This window comes from Schistocerca serialis, chromosome 12 (genome assembly GCF_023864345.2).
Source record: "Schistocerca serialis cubense isolate TAMUIC-IGC-003099 chromosome 12, iqSchSeri2.2, whole genome shotgun sequence".
NCBI classification, from domain to species: domain Eukaryota; kingdom Metazoa; phylum Arthropoda; class Insecta; order Orthoptera; family Acrididae; genus Schistocerca; species Schistocerca serialis.
In genome coordinates this window covers 132,079,396-132,094,344 of record NC_064649.1, presented here as the reverse complement: position 1 = coordinate 132,094,344, position 14,949 = coordinate 132,079,396, and the positions used below count along the sequence as shown (strand labels likewise).

The 14,949-nt window shown below is 43.4% G+C and overlaps 1 protein-coding gene across 1 annotated transcript in view; it reads right to left on the bottom strand.

Annotated features, from left to right (window-relative positions):
• LOC126428423 (angiotensin-converting enzyme-related protein-like) overlaps window positions 1-14,949 on the bottom strand; it is a 279,896-nt gene that overhangs the window by 34,100 nt on the left and 230,847 nt on the right. Inside the window, exon 9 of the mRNA XM_050090350.1 lies at window positions 9,675-9,909. Within this exon, the coding sequence (XP_049946307.1) occupies window positions 9,675-9,909 (235 nt within the window). The remainder of the gene's footprint in view (window positions 1-9,674; window positions 9,910-14,949) is intronic.

Below are 14,949 nucleotides of genomic sequence, written 5' to 3'. Positions count from 1 at the left end.
ATCCCTGCTTAGCCATTTTGCACTTCCTGTCCATCTCATTTTTGAGACGTTTGTATTCCTTTTTGCCTGCTTCATTTACTGCATTTTTATATTTTCTCCTTTCATCAATTAAATTCAATATTTCTTCTGTTACCCAAGGATTTCTATTAGCCCTCGCCTTTTTACCTACTTGATCGTCTGCTGCCTTCACTACTTCATCTCTCAGAGCTACCCATTCTTCTTCTACTGTATTTCTTTCCCCCATTCCTGTCAATTGTTCCCTTATGCTCTCCCTCAAACTCTCTGCAACCTCTGGTTCTTTCAGTTTATCCAGGTCCCATCTCCTTAGATTCCCACCTTTTTGCAGTTTCTTCAGTTTCAATCTGCAGTTCATAACCAATAGATTGTGGTCAGAATCCACATCTGCCCCTGGAAATGTCTTACAATTTAAAACCTGGTTCCTAAATGTCTGCCTTACCATTATAGAATCTATCTGATACCTTTTAGTATCTCCAGGATTCTTCCAGGTATACAACCTTCTTTTATGATTCTTGAACCAAGTGTTAGCTATGATTAAGTTATGCTCTGTGCAAAATTCTGCAAGGCGGCTTCCTCTTTCATTTCTTCCCCCCCAACCCATATTCACCTACTATGTTTCCTTCTCTCCCTTTTCCTACTGATGAATTCCAGTTACCCATGACTATTAAATTTTCATCTCCCTTCACTACCTGAATAATTTCTTCTATCTCGTCATACATTTCATCAATTTCTTCATCATCTGCAGAGCTAGTTGGCATATAAACTTGTACTACTGTAGTAGGCATGGGCTTTGTGTCTATCTTGGCCACAATAATGCATTCACTATGCTGTTTGTAGTAGCTAACCCGCACTCCTATTTTTTTATTCATTATTAGACCTACTCCTGCATTACCCCTATTTGATTTTGCATTTATAACCCTGTAATCACCTGACCAAAAGTCTTGTTCCTCCTGCCATCGAACTTCACTAATTCCCACTATATCTAACTTAAACTTATCCATTTCCCTTTTTAAATTTTCTAACCTACCTGCCCAATTAAGGAATTTGACATTCCACGCTCCGATCCGTAGAACGCCAGTTTTCTTTCTCCTGATAACGACGTCCTCTTGAGTAGTCCCCGCCCGGAGATCCGAATGGGGGACTATTTTACCTCCGGAATGTTTTACCCAAGAGGACGCCATCATCATTTAATCATACAGTAAAGCTGCATAGGCATGTGTATTCAAATATAGAGATATGTACACAGGCAGAATACTGTGCTGCAGTCGGCAATACCTATATAAGACAACAAGTGTCTTGCGCAGTTGCTAGATCAGTTACTGCCACTACAATGGCAGGTTAAGATTTAAGTGAGTTTGAATATGATGTTTATATATTACACACACACACACACACACACACACACACACACACACACACACACACAAGAAGATAGTAACTATTCACGAAAGAGTAGATACCATTGATGACCATGCAGCTTCTCTAGAATAAATGATAATTAACTGAAACCCTCAGCTGCCGACAGGTGGTGTTGATATACCTCGATGAGGACAGCTGAAAATGTGTGCCCCGACCGGGACTCGAATGCGGGATCTCCTGCTTACACGGCACATGCTGTATCCATCTGAGCCACCAAGGACACAGATGAATAGCGTGACTGCAGGGACTTATCCCTTGCACGTTTCCCCGTGAGTTATAGTGTTATAGTTGGTGCACGAGCGATGCAGTACAGCATCTCCAAAATAGCAATGAAGTGGTGATTTTTCGCTAAGACCACTTCACAAGTGTACCACGAACATCAGGAATCTGGTAAAACATCAAATCTGTCACACTGCTGTGGCCAGAAAAAGATCCTGCAAGAATGGGACCAACGATGACTGAAGAGAATTGTTCAGTGTGACAGAAATGCAAACCTTCTGCAAATTGCTGCATATTTCAATGCTGGGACATTAAAAGGGTCAGCATGTGAACCATTCCACGAAACATCATCAATACAGTCTTTCAGGGCTGAAGGCACACTTGTGTACCCTTGATGACTGCATGACAAAAGCTTTACATCTCGCCTGGGCCTGTTAACTCTGAAATTGGACTGTTGATGACTGAAAACATGTTGCCTGGTCAGATGACTCTTGTTTCACATTGTATCGAGCAGACAGGCATGTACGGGTATGGGGACAACCTCAGGAATCCATGGATCCTGTATGTCAGCAGGGGGCTGTTCAAACTGGTGGAAGTTCTGTAATGATGCAGGGCGTGTGTAGTTGGAGTAATACAGGATCCCCTGATACATCTAGATATTACTTTGACTTGAGAGATGTACGTAAGCATCCTGTCTGATCACCTGTGTCCATTCATGTCCATTGTGCATTCCAGGAGTTGGGCTATTCCAGCAGGAGAATGTGACACCCCACACGTGCAGAATTGAGTGGTTCCAGGAACATTCTTATGAGTTTAAACACTTCCGCTACCCACCAAACCCCACAAACATGAACATTATTGAGCATATCTGGGATGCCTTGTAATGTGCTGTTAAGAAGAGAGATCCACCCCCTTATACTCTTACGGATTTATGAACAGTCCTGCAGGATTAATGGTGTCAGTTCCCTCCAACACTACTTCAGACATTAGTAGAGTCCATGCTACGTCTCGTAGCACTTCTGCATGCTCGCGGGGGCCCTACACTATATTAGGCAGGTGTGCCAGTTTCTTTGGCTCTTGAGCATATAGCATCTTCCACTGATTATCAAGGTTTCTGGTGGATATAATGCTTTTGTTTGATTACTGTAGTCTAGTGTTTTAGTTTTGCATTCTGATTTTTTTTTCTTTTTCTTTTCATGTTACAGGTGATTCTGTAGGTCTTTTGCTACTTGGAGATTCTTTGTGTGTTTTGTTTACAGTTTAATACTGAAGATTGTGTGTGTGGTGTCACCGCCAGACACCACACTTGCTAGGTGGTAGCTTTAAATCGGCCACGGTCCATTAGTACATGTTGGACCCGCGTGTCGCCACTGTCAGTGATCGCAGACCGAGCGCCACCATACGGCAGGTCTCGAGAGACTTACTAGCACTCGCCCCAGTTGTACGGACGACTTTGCTAGCGACTACACTGACGAAGCCTTTCTCTAATTTGCCGAGAGATAGTTAGAATAGCCTTCAGCTAAGTCCATGGCTATGACCTAGCAAGGCGCCATAGCAATTGATAGTTATCGTATGAAGCATGTCTCATCAAGGACGATGTATACAAATGATGGATTAAAGTTAAGTATTCCAGCAGCTACGTACTTTTCTTTATAGCATTCATTATGTATCCTGTTTCAGACCTCACGCCATCCTGCGTGAGCTTATAGCGTGCATTTCGGCCTTTGCTAGCAATATAACAGTGTGATTTGCCCTGAGCATTTGAATTTAGGTGCTTGAAGTATTTTGTAAAATTTAATTAGTATAGGTTGTCCAAGGTACTGAGGAGACCCTTCCATGTAATGAATTTTTATGCACAAGACAGGGAAAATTGCTAGCTCATCTAAGAAGACCAAACATTCCAAATGTATTTTCATTTCTCATCTTTCAGGAACAGCCTGACTATTAAAGAAAAGGTTTGTTGAAATCAGTCTGGAGCTCATGAATTAATGGTTAGCTGCCTATAGACCCTGTGGTCCCCGTGTTCAATCCCCACCTGGGTCATGGAGTGAGTGTGTGCATTGTCCGCATCATTTCTTACCAAAGTGGCATAAAAAAGACTTGCACTAAAAATTACGATATCTAACAATATCTTGAAAAGGATACTTGCTACTCATGATACACACACACACACACACACACACACACACACACACACACACACACACACACACCACAGCCATAGTATCTGGCTGCTGAGACCAGACTGCGAACAGCACCGCGTGACGACAAAGGCAACTGGGTGGCGAATGTAAGAAGGCGGCTTGGGTAGGGGAAGGAGGAATAGCAGGGTAGGGGTGGGGGACAGTAAAGTGCTGCTTGTGGGAGCATTCAGGGACGAGGTGGAGAGGGGAGGGGAGGGGAGGGGAGGGTAGGTAGGTGCAGTCAGGAGGTCGGTCAGAGGGCAGCAGAGGAGGAGGGGAAGCAGAACAAGAGAGAATTAAAGGGATTGTGGGTGTGTTGGTAGAGTAAAGTACTGTTTAGTGCTGGAATGGGAGGCCAGTTGGGTAAGAACAATGTCTAATGAAGGATGAGCCAAGAAGTGTTCCAGGAATGTAGGATATATTGCAGGGAGAACTCCCATCTGCACAATACAGAAAAGCTGGTGTTGGTGGGAAGGATCCAGATCCCACAGGCTGTGAAGCGATCATTGGAACGAAGGATGTCATGTTTGGCAGCGTGTTCAGCTTCAGGGTGGTCCACTTTTTTCTTGGCCACACTTCATCAGTGGCCATTCATACAGACAGACAGCTTGTTGGTTGTCATTCCCACACAGAATGCAGCACAGTTATTATAGCTTAGCTTGTAGATCAAATGACTGGTTTCACTGGTAGCTCTGTCTCTGATGGACTAAGTGATGCTTGTGATGTAGGTGTTTGTGGGAGCATGTATGGGGCAGGTCTTGCATCTAGGTCTTGGACCTAGGTCTATTACAGGGATATGAGTTGTGAGGCAAGGGGTTGGGAGCGGGGGTTGTGTAAAGATGGATGAATATATTGTGGAGATTCAGTGGGCAGTGGAGTACCACTGTGGAAGGGGTGGGAAGGATAGTGGGTAGGACATCCCTCATTTCAGGGCATGATGAGAGGTAGTCAAAACCCTGGCAGACAAAATGATTCAGTTGGTCTAGTCCTAGGTGGTACTGAGTCACGAGGGGAATACTACTCTGTGGCCAGACGGTCGGAGTTTGGGAGGTGGTGGGTGATGGGAGAGATAAGGCACAGGAGATGTGTTCTTGTACATGGCTGGGAGGATAAATACAGTAAGTGAAGGCCTCAGTGAGACCCTTGGTATATTTTGAGATGGACCACTCCTCACTACAGATGTGACAGCCACAGGTGGCTAAGCTGTACGGAAGGCAGTAGTCTATATGGAATGGGTGGCAGCTGTCCATGTGGAGGTACTGCTGGTGGCTGGTAGGTCTGATATGGACAGATGAACTGATGTAGCCATCTTTGAGGTGGAGGTCAACATCATGGAAGGTGGATTGTTGGGTTGAGAAGGACCAGGTGAAGTGAATTTAGCTGCCACCTATTCCATAACAGGAAGTCCCTTCCATACCGCATAGCCACCTGTGGCCATTGCATCTGTGGTAACAAGCAGTCTCTCTTGAGGGTCCCACTGAGGCCTTCACATACCTTCATTATCCTCCCAACCTTGTTCAAAACCAGCTCTCCCATGCCTTATCTCTACACCCACCCTCCAATGTCCCACTGCCTGGCCACAGAGGAACATTCCCCTCACAATTCAGTACCACCCAGGACTGGACGAACTGAATCATATTATCCGTCGGGCTTTTGACTACGTCTCATGATGCCCCGAAATGAGAAATGTTCTATCCCCTAGCCTTTCCACCCCTCCCACAGTGGTATTTTGCTGCCCACCAAACCTACACAATATCCTAGTCCATTGCTACACAACCCCTGCTTCCAAACCCTTGCCTCACAGCTCATATGCCTTTAATATCCGTAAACACAAGACCGGTCCCATACATCCTCTCACCACTACCTACTCCAGTCCATTCACAAACACCACCTAACCTATCAAAGATAGAGCTACCTGTGAAACCATCATGTGATCTACAAACTAAGCTGCAACCACTGTGCCGCATTCTGTGTGGGCTCGGCAACAGACAAGCTGTCTGCCTGCATAAATGACCACCGACGAAATGTGGCCAAGAAACAGCTGGGTCACCCCATTGCTGGGCACACTGCCCAACATGACATTCTAGATTTCAATGACTGCATCATGGCCTGTGCCCTATGGATCCTTCCTTCCCAACAATATTGGCTTTTCTAACTGTGCAGATGTGATTTCTCCTTGCATTATATCCAATGTTCCAATAACCCTTTGGGCCTTAAACTTTGTTAGTCTTTGTCCTTACCCTTCCCTGTTCCCATTCCAGCATTACACAGCCCTCTATTTTATCAACGCATCCACAGTCTTTTTACTTGCTCTCCGTCTAACGTGTCAATTGCTCTTAACTGCCATACCCTCTCTTCACCCTATCCCCGTATGCTCTCGCAAGCAGCACTTTACACTCTCCCACCCCTAACCTGCTATCCCTCCCCTTCCCTACCCCAACCTCCTCCTTACCACCCCCCCCTCCTCCCACCTGGATGCGTCTCCCATCATGCACTCCTGTTCGCAGCTGCCTGAGCCTGTGTGTGTGTGGGGGGGGGGGGGGGGGGGGGGAGGTCTTGTTGGCCGAAAGCTCACTTTCTGACAGTCTTTTTGTTGTGCCTCTCCGAGACTCAGCATTTCTGCTATATGGCGAGCAGCAATGATCTTTTTCAAAATATTGTTACATTCAATCCTTGATTTTCCATAATTTTATTTACTGTATCTGAGTCTCTCAGTGAAGCACTGACATAGTTGTACTGAATTAGCCACTCTTTTCATAAATCAAAGGTCAATCATGAACACTCAGTCTATTACTAATTGGCTGTATCAGAAGGAAGCTCTTTTGTTGATAAGAATCTAAATGTTCACACAGTGAAAGTTGGTCCTGATGTAATATAATGGACAAGAGGTTTAAATCTGTGGTGCAACTGAAAATCATGTGGGTTGTGAAGTGTGGTCCATAATAAGATTTTTGTTTGCATAAAATCATAAACTGATTGAAATTTATAAGCAACTATATGGAGTGTACATAAACTATATAATCAATGAAGGTGGAGTGAATAACAATGATGCATTAGGTTTAAAAGTGGCCAAAATAATGTTCACAATAAAGAGTGAGGTGCATGACCAGACACTGTAACTGGTGAACTGGTCACAAAAGTTAACGGGACGATTGAAGAAAACCGCTGATTCACAATGCCTGAGCTCTCATTTCATTTTCCACAAATTTCATGATGTCTATTGCACCAAATCATTGCACAGAAGCTAGGTTATCACAAATTTTGTACAAGATGGGTACCGAAGATCTTGATACAAAACTGTAACAACCAATGTATGACTCCATTACTGACATTCTGGATTCTTACAAACAAGTTGATGGCCATTACTTGATCAAATCTTAACTGGAGAAGAGAATTTGGTCAAAAATTTGAACTAACTGCGAGACTGAATTGCTACCTATGGGACAGGAAAGATGCGCTTCTTGTTGATTTTCTTGAGCATGGCACAACAAACTCTGCGAGGTACTTTCAAACTTTGGAAAACTTAAAAAGAACAATTAAGAATAAGGGTAGAGGAAAGTTAAGCTCAAAAATTTTGGTTGGTTGGTTTGGGGGATTAAAGGGACCAGACTGCCATGGTCATCGGTCCCTTTTTCCAAAGACAAAGAACACCCACAGAGAATAAAAACAAGGAACAGAGGAGATCACAGACGATACAGAACAAGGGATACTGAGACAAAGACAAGACAAAACAAAACAAACTAAAACCACACAGAGTGTGACGGTGGTTGGCCGACCATAGACATAAAAAAGGAAAGGCCAACCACTTAGAAACTCATTAAAAAATCAGTGTAAAACCATAGGCCAAAGGCCAGAATCAACACAAAACAATAAAATAAAACAGAAACACTCAGAGTAAATGATAAAATCCCCCTGCCCGAATAAAACGTAAAACTAAGTCAGCCATAGTGGAGTCGTCTGTTAAAAGGGCAGGGAGCGTAGCAGGCAGCGCAAATGTCTGCCTGACCACAGCTAAAAGGGGGCAGGCCAGCAAAATGTGGGCCACTGTCAAAGCTGCCCCACAGCGACATAGAGGAGGGTCCTCCCGGCGCAGTAAATAACTGTGTGTCAGTCGGGAGTGGCCAATGCGGAGCCGGCAAAGAACTACTGAGTCCCTGCGAGTGGCTCGCAGGGATGACCGCCACACAGCCGTCGTCTCCTTGACAGCACGGAGTTTATTGCGCATTGGCAGTTCGCGCCATTCGTCGTCCCATAGCGCCAAAATTTTGCGGCGGAAGACTGCCCGCAAATCAGTCTCTGGGAGGCCAACGTCCAGAGATGGCTTACTGGTGGCCTCTTTCGCCAGGCGGTCAACATGTTCGTTACCCGGGATACCGACATGACCGGGGGTCCACACAAAGACCACAGAGCGGCCGCAACAGGCGAGAGTATGCAGAGACTCGTGGATAGCCATCACCAAACGAGAACGAGGGAAACACTGGTCGAGAGCTCGTAAACCGCTCAGGGAATCGCTACAGATAACGAAGGACTCACCTGAGCAGGAGCGGATATACTCTAGGGCACGAAAGATGGTGACCAGTTCAGCAGTGTAAACGCTGCAGCCATCCGGCAAGGAACGTTGTTCGGAAAGGTCCCCTAGAGTGAGCGCATATCCGACACGACCAGCAACCATCGAACCGTCAGTGTAAACAACACCAGAGCCCTGATACGTGGCCAGGATGGAATAAAAGCGGCGGCAGAAGGCCTCTGGAGGGACTGAGTCCTTAGGGCCCTGTGCCAAGTCGAGCCGAAGGCTAGGGCGACGAACACACCATGGGGGTGTGTGCAAAGTAGCCCGGAAAGGAGGTGTCAAAAATTTTTTTTGGTTTTTGCAGAACAATGCTCGACCACACATGGAGAATCGCACTTGTGAAGTGCTTTATTCTTTCAGGTGGGAAGTGCTTTCTCATCCATCATACAGTCTGCACCTGTCGCACAGTGACTACCACCTGTTTCCAATGACGAAGGCCTGACTTGCAACGTCGTGCTTTGGAGATGATGGAGCATGACTAAGTGGCTCAAGTCTCAGACATTAGAATATTTCTACAATGGAATTTTGAAGCCTATTCACCAGTATGATAAGCGTCTAAATGTGTGTGGAGATTATGCTGAAATGTACTACTTAACTGTCGCTTTCAAATGAATAAAACATTTATTCCTATACCTTTTTTAAAAAAATACCAAAATGTAATCTACGTCATGGATAGTTCTCATAATATGGTGGCAACACCATGTTTGACTGGAGCAGTACATGAGTTTTGAGCTGAATGATAACAAACAAACATTACACAATATGTTTCTTTTGTTTCTCAGGTGTTCATATCACAAACGTATGAAATCCTGGACCGGAAACCTTGGACAAAAGAAATCAAGCTAAGAATAAATATATTTGGAGGACTTAAGGATTTGAGATACTACTTAGGTTTGAATTTTATAACAAGACAAAAGAGTGCAGGTAGATCTCAAGTTGAAGACCATTTACACTAAAATCTGACTGCTTCAGTCTATATACATAAAATTATAACTGTATGAGACCAGTAAAGTCTCTGAAATTGTGTCTTTTTTTGTGTAAGTACCTGCACCTGGGTATCAGGCTGGATTCGCATTTACATTCGATGCCGAGAAGAACTGACATGCTGTGCAACAGCTGACTGTCACTGGGATTTGAACAAAATTTTAGATACTCTCACTAATCTGACACTTCCACTAATCCAGCACCCGTAAGTGTAAGAAATGGCTGAATTATTGAGAGTAGTGTCTTAAAAGCCCACCACCAGACACATCCGGGCGACTGACCTGACGCCGTTCCACGTGGAGTTAACACCCTCCGCTCTCCAGATATCGGTCGCCAATGCGTGTGCCAGTCTGGGCAGTGTGTGCAGAGCTACGAGCAGCCTCAACTGTGCGTCCGGTCCCGTCCCGGTGCCCGAGTCAGAGTCCGCCTCAGCCTCTGCGAGGAGGCCGAGCCTTGTAAGCTGCTGGTGCGACATGGCTAACAGCTCACCGAGGCCCATCACTGCTTCTAGGAGGGCTGTCAACAATCACAATTGTGCTTCTGAATATCAACAACAGGAAATGAAAGAGATTACTACACATCACATGTAGGTGGTGTTCAGTAGCAGAGATGCATATCTGAAGTTCATTTAAAAGTATATTAAGCTATTGGACGAAATCTTTGTCTATACATTGACGACATTATGTGATATCTAAGTCCAAGTCCACCATACTTGTGCACAGCCATCCAACACGTAAATGCTGATTTACTTGCCTTGTCAGTGTGGGTGCAGAGCATAGTTTTGAAACTTAACCTGTCTGAAACACAAGAAATCTAAGTCGCTCACAAAAAACTTATTACAGCACAATTCAGGGAATATCTTATTTTATTTTATTTTGTTTTACATGTCTAGTTCTGTAGGACCAAATTGAGGAGCAAATCTCCAAGGTCATGCAACGTGTCAGTACACAAAATTACAACATAAAAGTAATAACAGATTAAATAAAATCTTTATGAACCCAAAAAAGGGCAAGCCGTAAGTTTATGTAAACACAATCTACAATGTAACACAGGAATCAGCTCAATTTTCCAAGCAACTCCTCGACAGAATAGAAGGAGTGACACATGAGGAAACTTTTCAGTTTCGATTTGAAAGCACACAGATTACTGCTAAGATTTTCGACTTCTTGTGGTAGCTTATTGAAAATGGATGCAGCAGTAGACTACATACCTTTCTGCGCAAGAGTCAAGGAAGTGCGATCCAAATGCAGACTGAATTTCTGCCGAGTATTAACTGAGTGAAAGCTGCTAATTCTTGGGAATGAGCTGACATTGTTAGCAAGAAATGACAGTAAAGAATATGTATGTTGAGAAGCCAATGTCAGAATACCCAGACTAATGAACAGGGATCAACCAGAGGTTCACAAACTTGCACTACCTATTGCTCGAACAGCCCATTTCTGAGCCAAAACTAACCTTTGAGAATGGGAAGACTTACCCCAAAATATAATACCATATAATCATAAGGAAACTACTTTTCATGTCATACTATCACTTACTTCAGATACCATTCAAATAGTAAAAATGACAGCATTAAGTCTTTGAACAAAATCCTGAATGTGGGCTTTCCACAACAGTTTACTATCTATCTGAACACCTAGAAATTTGAACGGTGCTGTTTCACTTATCATATGCCCATTCTGTGAAATTAAAATGTCAGGTTTAGTTGAACTGTGTGTTAGAAACTGTAAAAACTGAGTATTACTGTGATTTGGCATTAGTTTATTTTCTACAAGCCATGAACTTAGGTCATATACTGCGCTATTGCAAACAGTACCAAGATTGCACACAACATCTTTTACTGCCAAGCTAGAGTCATTAGCAAACAGAAATATTTTAGAATCACCTGTAATATTAGAGGGCACATCGTTAATTTTATAAATAAGTGACAGGAGTGGCCCCAGCACTGATTCCTGTAGCACCCCACATCAAAGGCATTCTCAACACTGGAGAATGACCTTTTGCTGTCTGTTATTAAAGTAAGAGGTGAACCAATTGTGAGCTACTTCCCGTATTCTGTAATGGTCCAACTTCTGGAGCAATATTTTGTCATCAACACAATCAAACGCCTTAGTTAAATAAAAGAAATGCCTAGTGCTCAAAATCTTTCGTTTAATCCAACCAGCACATCACAGAGAAAAGAGAAAGTAGCATTTTTAGTTGTTAAACCAATTCTAAAACCTAACTATTATCCTTACATACACAGCCTTTAGAGTGACTTTAGTGAACAGTGACAGCACAGAAATAGGTCTAAAATTGTATATATTCTCCCTTTCTTCCTTATTATAAAGCAGCTTTGCTAACGAGTACTTTAATCTTTCATGAAACTGATCATTCTTAAAGGAAAAATTAAAAATATGGCTAAGTACAAGGCTAGCATGTGCAGCACAGTACTTTAATATTCTGCTGGGTACTCTATCATATCCATGAGAGTCCTTAGTCTTCAGTCTTTCAGCATTAATCCTAAATGTCACAGAAATAACCTCTTCCTCTTCTCCAAAAAAAGGAGGACCATCATTTAGCCTGAACACATAGCTGCCATCTGTAAGAAGGTGTCAGTGTCACTTCACTACCGAAATATGAAAACTTATTTCTATTATAACTTCAAGTTGAACAAATATATTTCAAGACAGACGCAATACATGAAAGTCACAGATCAAGTAAACAGAGTAAGACGTGTGTACACTTTAAAAGTCAAATCATAACTGAGTCTGAGTCTAGCGGGCGCTGGCTGGCCGGCCGCTTAGGTGGCGCTGCTTCTGCACGGCTGGCAGACAGCGCCGCATGTATAGGTGTGCGTAACTGCGTGGCGGCACTTTGAAAGATCGGCGAGTCACAACAATTTCCTTTTGAGCTCAGAAAGAAGCTTCTAGAGACCGTAATATTCCCCTTACTCTACTATGGTGATGCCATTATCTGAGGATCTTTGTTTGAATCCTCAAGCAGGCTGGAACTGGCAACGAATCCTTGTATACAATACATTTGCGAAGTGTGCTTTTATGAACATATCACACCAGCCTACAAACAATTATCATGGTTGTGTGCTGATAAATGCAGAGGCTACCGTACTCTACATTTTCTCTATTTGTTTTCAACTCTTATTCTACTTTCTGAACAGCACAGCATAAATACCTGTCCTCAACAAAGTAAAATTCTCCCTGTAGCATCACATAGCAGTACCATATTTTCTAAATCATTTTCTGCATCAGGAACTTGCCTTTGGAAATATTCCAGAAATTAAATTCCTTCCAAGACATCAAAAGACAGCTAATGGTCTACTTTCTATAACAATAGCCATCAGTCCTACACTCTGTGCAGTCCATTCTCATCAGTCTCCCTACTGCAGAACTTCACTCTCATTTTCACTGGCAAAGATCTCTATATTCTGTTCTTTCCCAACAGCCACAGCCACTGTCATGTCAATCTTCTCCTCTCTCTTTATCCACACACACACACACACACACACACACACACACACACACACACACACACACACACAAGGGCTCTCAAGAATGTTGCTATCATTACAGTATCCCAGTATCTCCTCAGATTTTTTTATGAGATGGTGAGGTTTGACAGAGGGTCCACCCAGCCCTTGCAGCCAAATGAGGTACTGCTTGAATGAAGAAGTACGTTGTGGCATCGTCAGAATTCCTCTAATGGCAATACCAATTGGAGAGACTGGCGACATGCTGATCTCACAGCCCATGATCATAGATCGCTCCTTTTATTGCCTCGTAAACAGCATTGGGAATTAAACCCAGGTCCTTCAGCACTGAAGGCAGCAACACTAACTGTTTACAGCAAAACTTTGTATTGCGGACATACACTGCTGTAGAATTGTACCCTGATGAAAAAGACTGCTTTGGCTGTATGATAAATCTTTATTTATGATCTGACTAGGTTCACTCTGTTAAAGCAACATCTTCAGGGATACATATTTATTTCAAACAATAACTAGTAGATGACCTGACATTCCTCGTCCAGTTGTGATAAAAATTTTCAACTTTTAATGGGTTGATAGTCCAAATTCATGTAGGGCAGAATGCAGGAAGTATCATCCTGATAAAGGAAATGCAAGCTGTAACAATGTTGTGTTGATGTGAAGTCCGCAGTGACTGCTTTGATGAGCTCGACTGAATTGGTGCCTGTGCAGAGGCAATTGTAGCTGATTAATATAAGAGATAAGCAAGAAGGGTTCCAATACTCTTCACTGGAGCATGCTTGATGATACTTCTACTTCTTTCAATGACTTACCATCCAAGATAACATGCTGTTTCCTCTCTGCTACAAAATCCTCAATACAGTGAAAAATAGGCCTAATGTCTCATTTGTGAATGGTGTTCTAATGTTTAAGTTCTACAGAAAATATTAATAACAACCTCAGACTAACCGTTCCCTGGTTCACTTTCCAGGAATTCCTTGCCTCCAACTTTGCCTCACCATCTTTCTACAAATCCCTTTATAAGGACATCAACATTTCAGCAGAAGAAAGGACAGCCATACAAAGCCTCAAAATAATCCTCTTCTAATCATTCTGCCTGCAAACAAAGGTCCCACCACTGTCATTATGAATTGCAGTGACTATCTGGTAGTAAAAGGCCTCCACTTATAAACTCTGTCAGAAGTTTAATATAACCTCCAATCTCTGCTTAAAGACTTAGGCCCTTCCCAGAATCTTTCCTCTGAATCCATTTCCCTCCTCACCCCTATTACAGCCTGCACACACACCTTCCACATACTCCCCAAAATCCACAAACGCTACAATCCTGGGCACCACACCGCGGCCTGTTGTTATGCCACCACTGAAAGAATTTTGGCCCCCACTGACCAACACTTCCAACCAACTGCCATACATCTCCTGCATCAAAGGTAGCAATTACTTCCTTCACCAGCTCTCCACTGTCCCCACCCCTTTATTTCATGGATCCCTACTGGTCACTGTCAATGCCACCTCCCAATACACCAATACCACTCATGCCAATGGTCTTGCCACTATTCAACACTACCTCTCCAAATGTACTTCAGACTATAAACCCACAACCTCATTCCTTGTACACTTTACTAACTTTACCCTACCACACAACTACTTCTCCTTTGAAGGAGAGGTATACAAACCTGTCTGTGGCACAGCCCCCTTCTATGCCAACCTGTTTATGTGCTATCTAGAGGAGACGTCACTAGCATCCCAAAACCCCAAACCTCTGGTCTCATTCAGGTTCACTGATGATTGACTCAGAGCCAAGAGACCCTATCCTATTGCTCTGCTATCTGTTTTACCTGGTCCTGCTCAACCCAGTGTGCAATCTTCCAGGATGTTGACCTCTTCCTTTCTGATAGCTCCATCAATACCTCTGTTCACAAACCCACCAACAACCATTTCACTGACGAATCAGTGGAAATATGACAAAGTCCCTTATTAGTCAATATGGAAGTTTCCAGCTGATTCTACATGGAATCCAGTCATAGAAAAACTTCATACTTTGCGTAATCTGCATTGCTCTGTGATTTATTTCA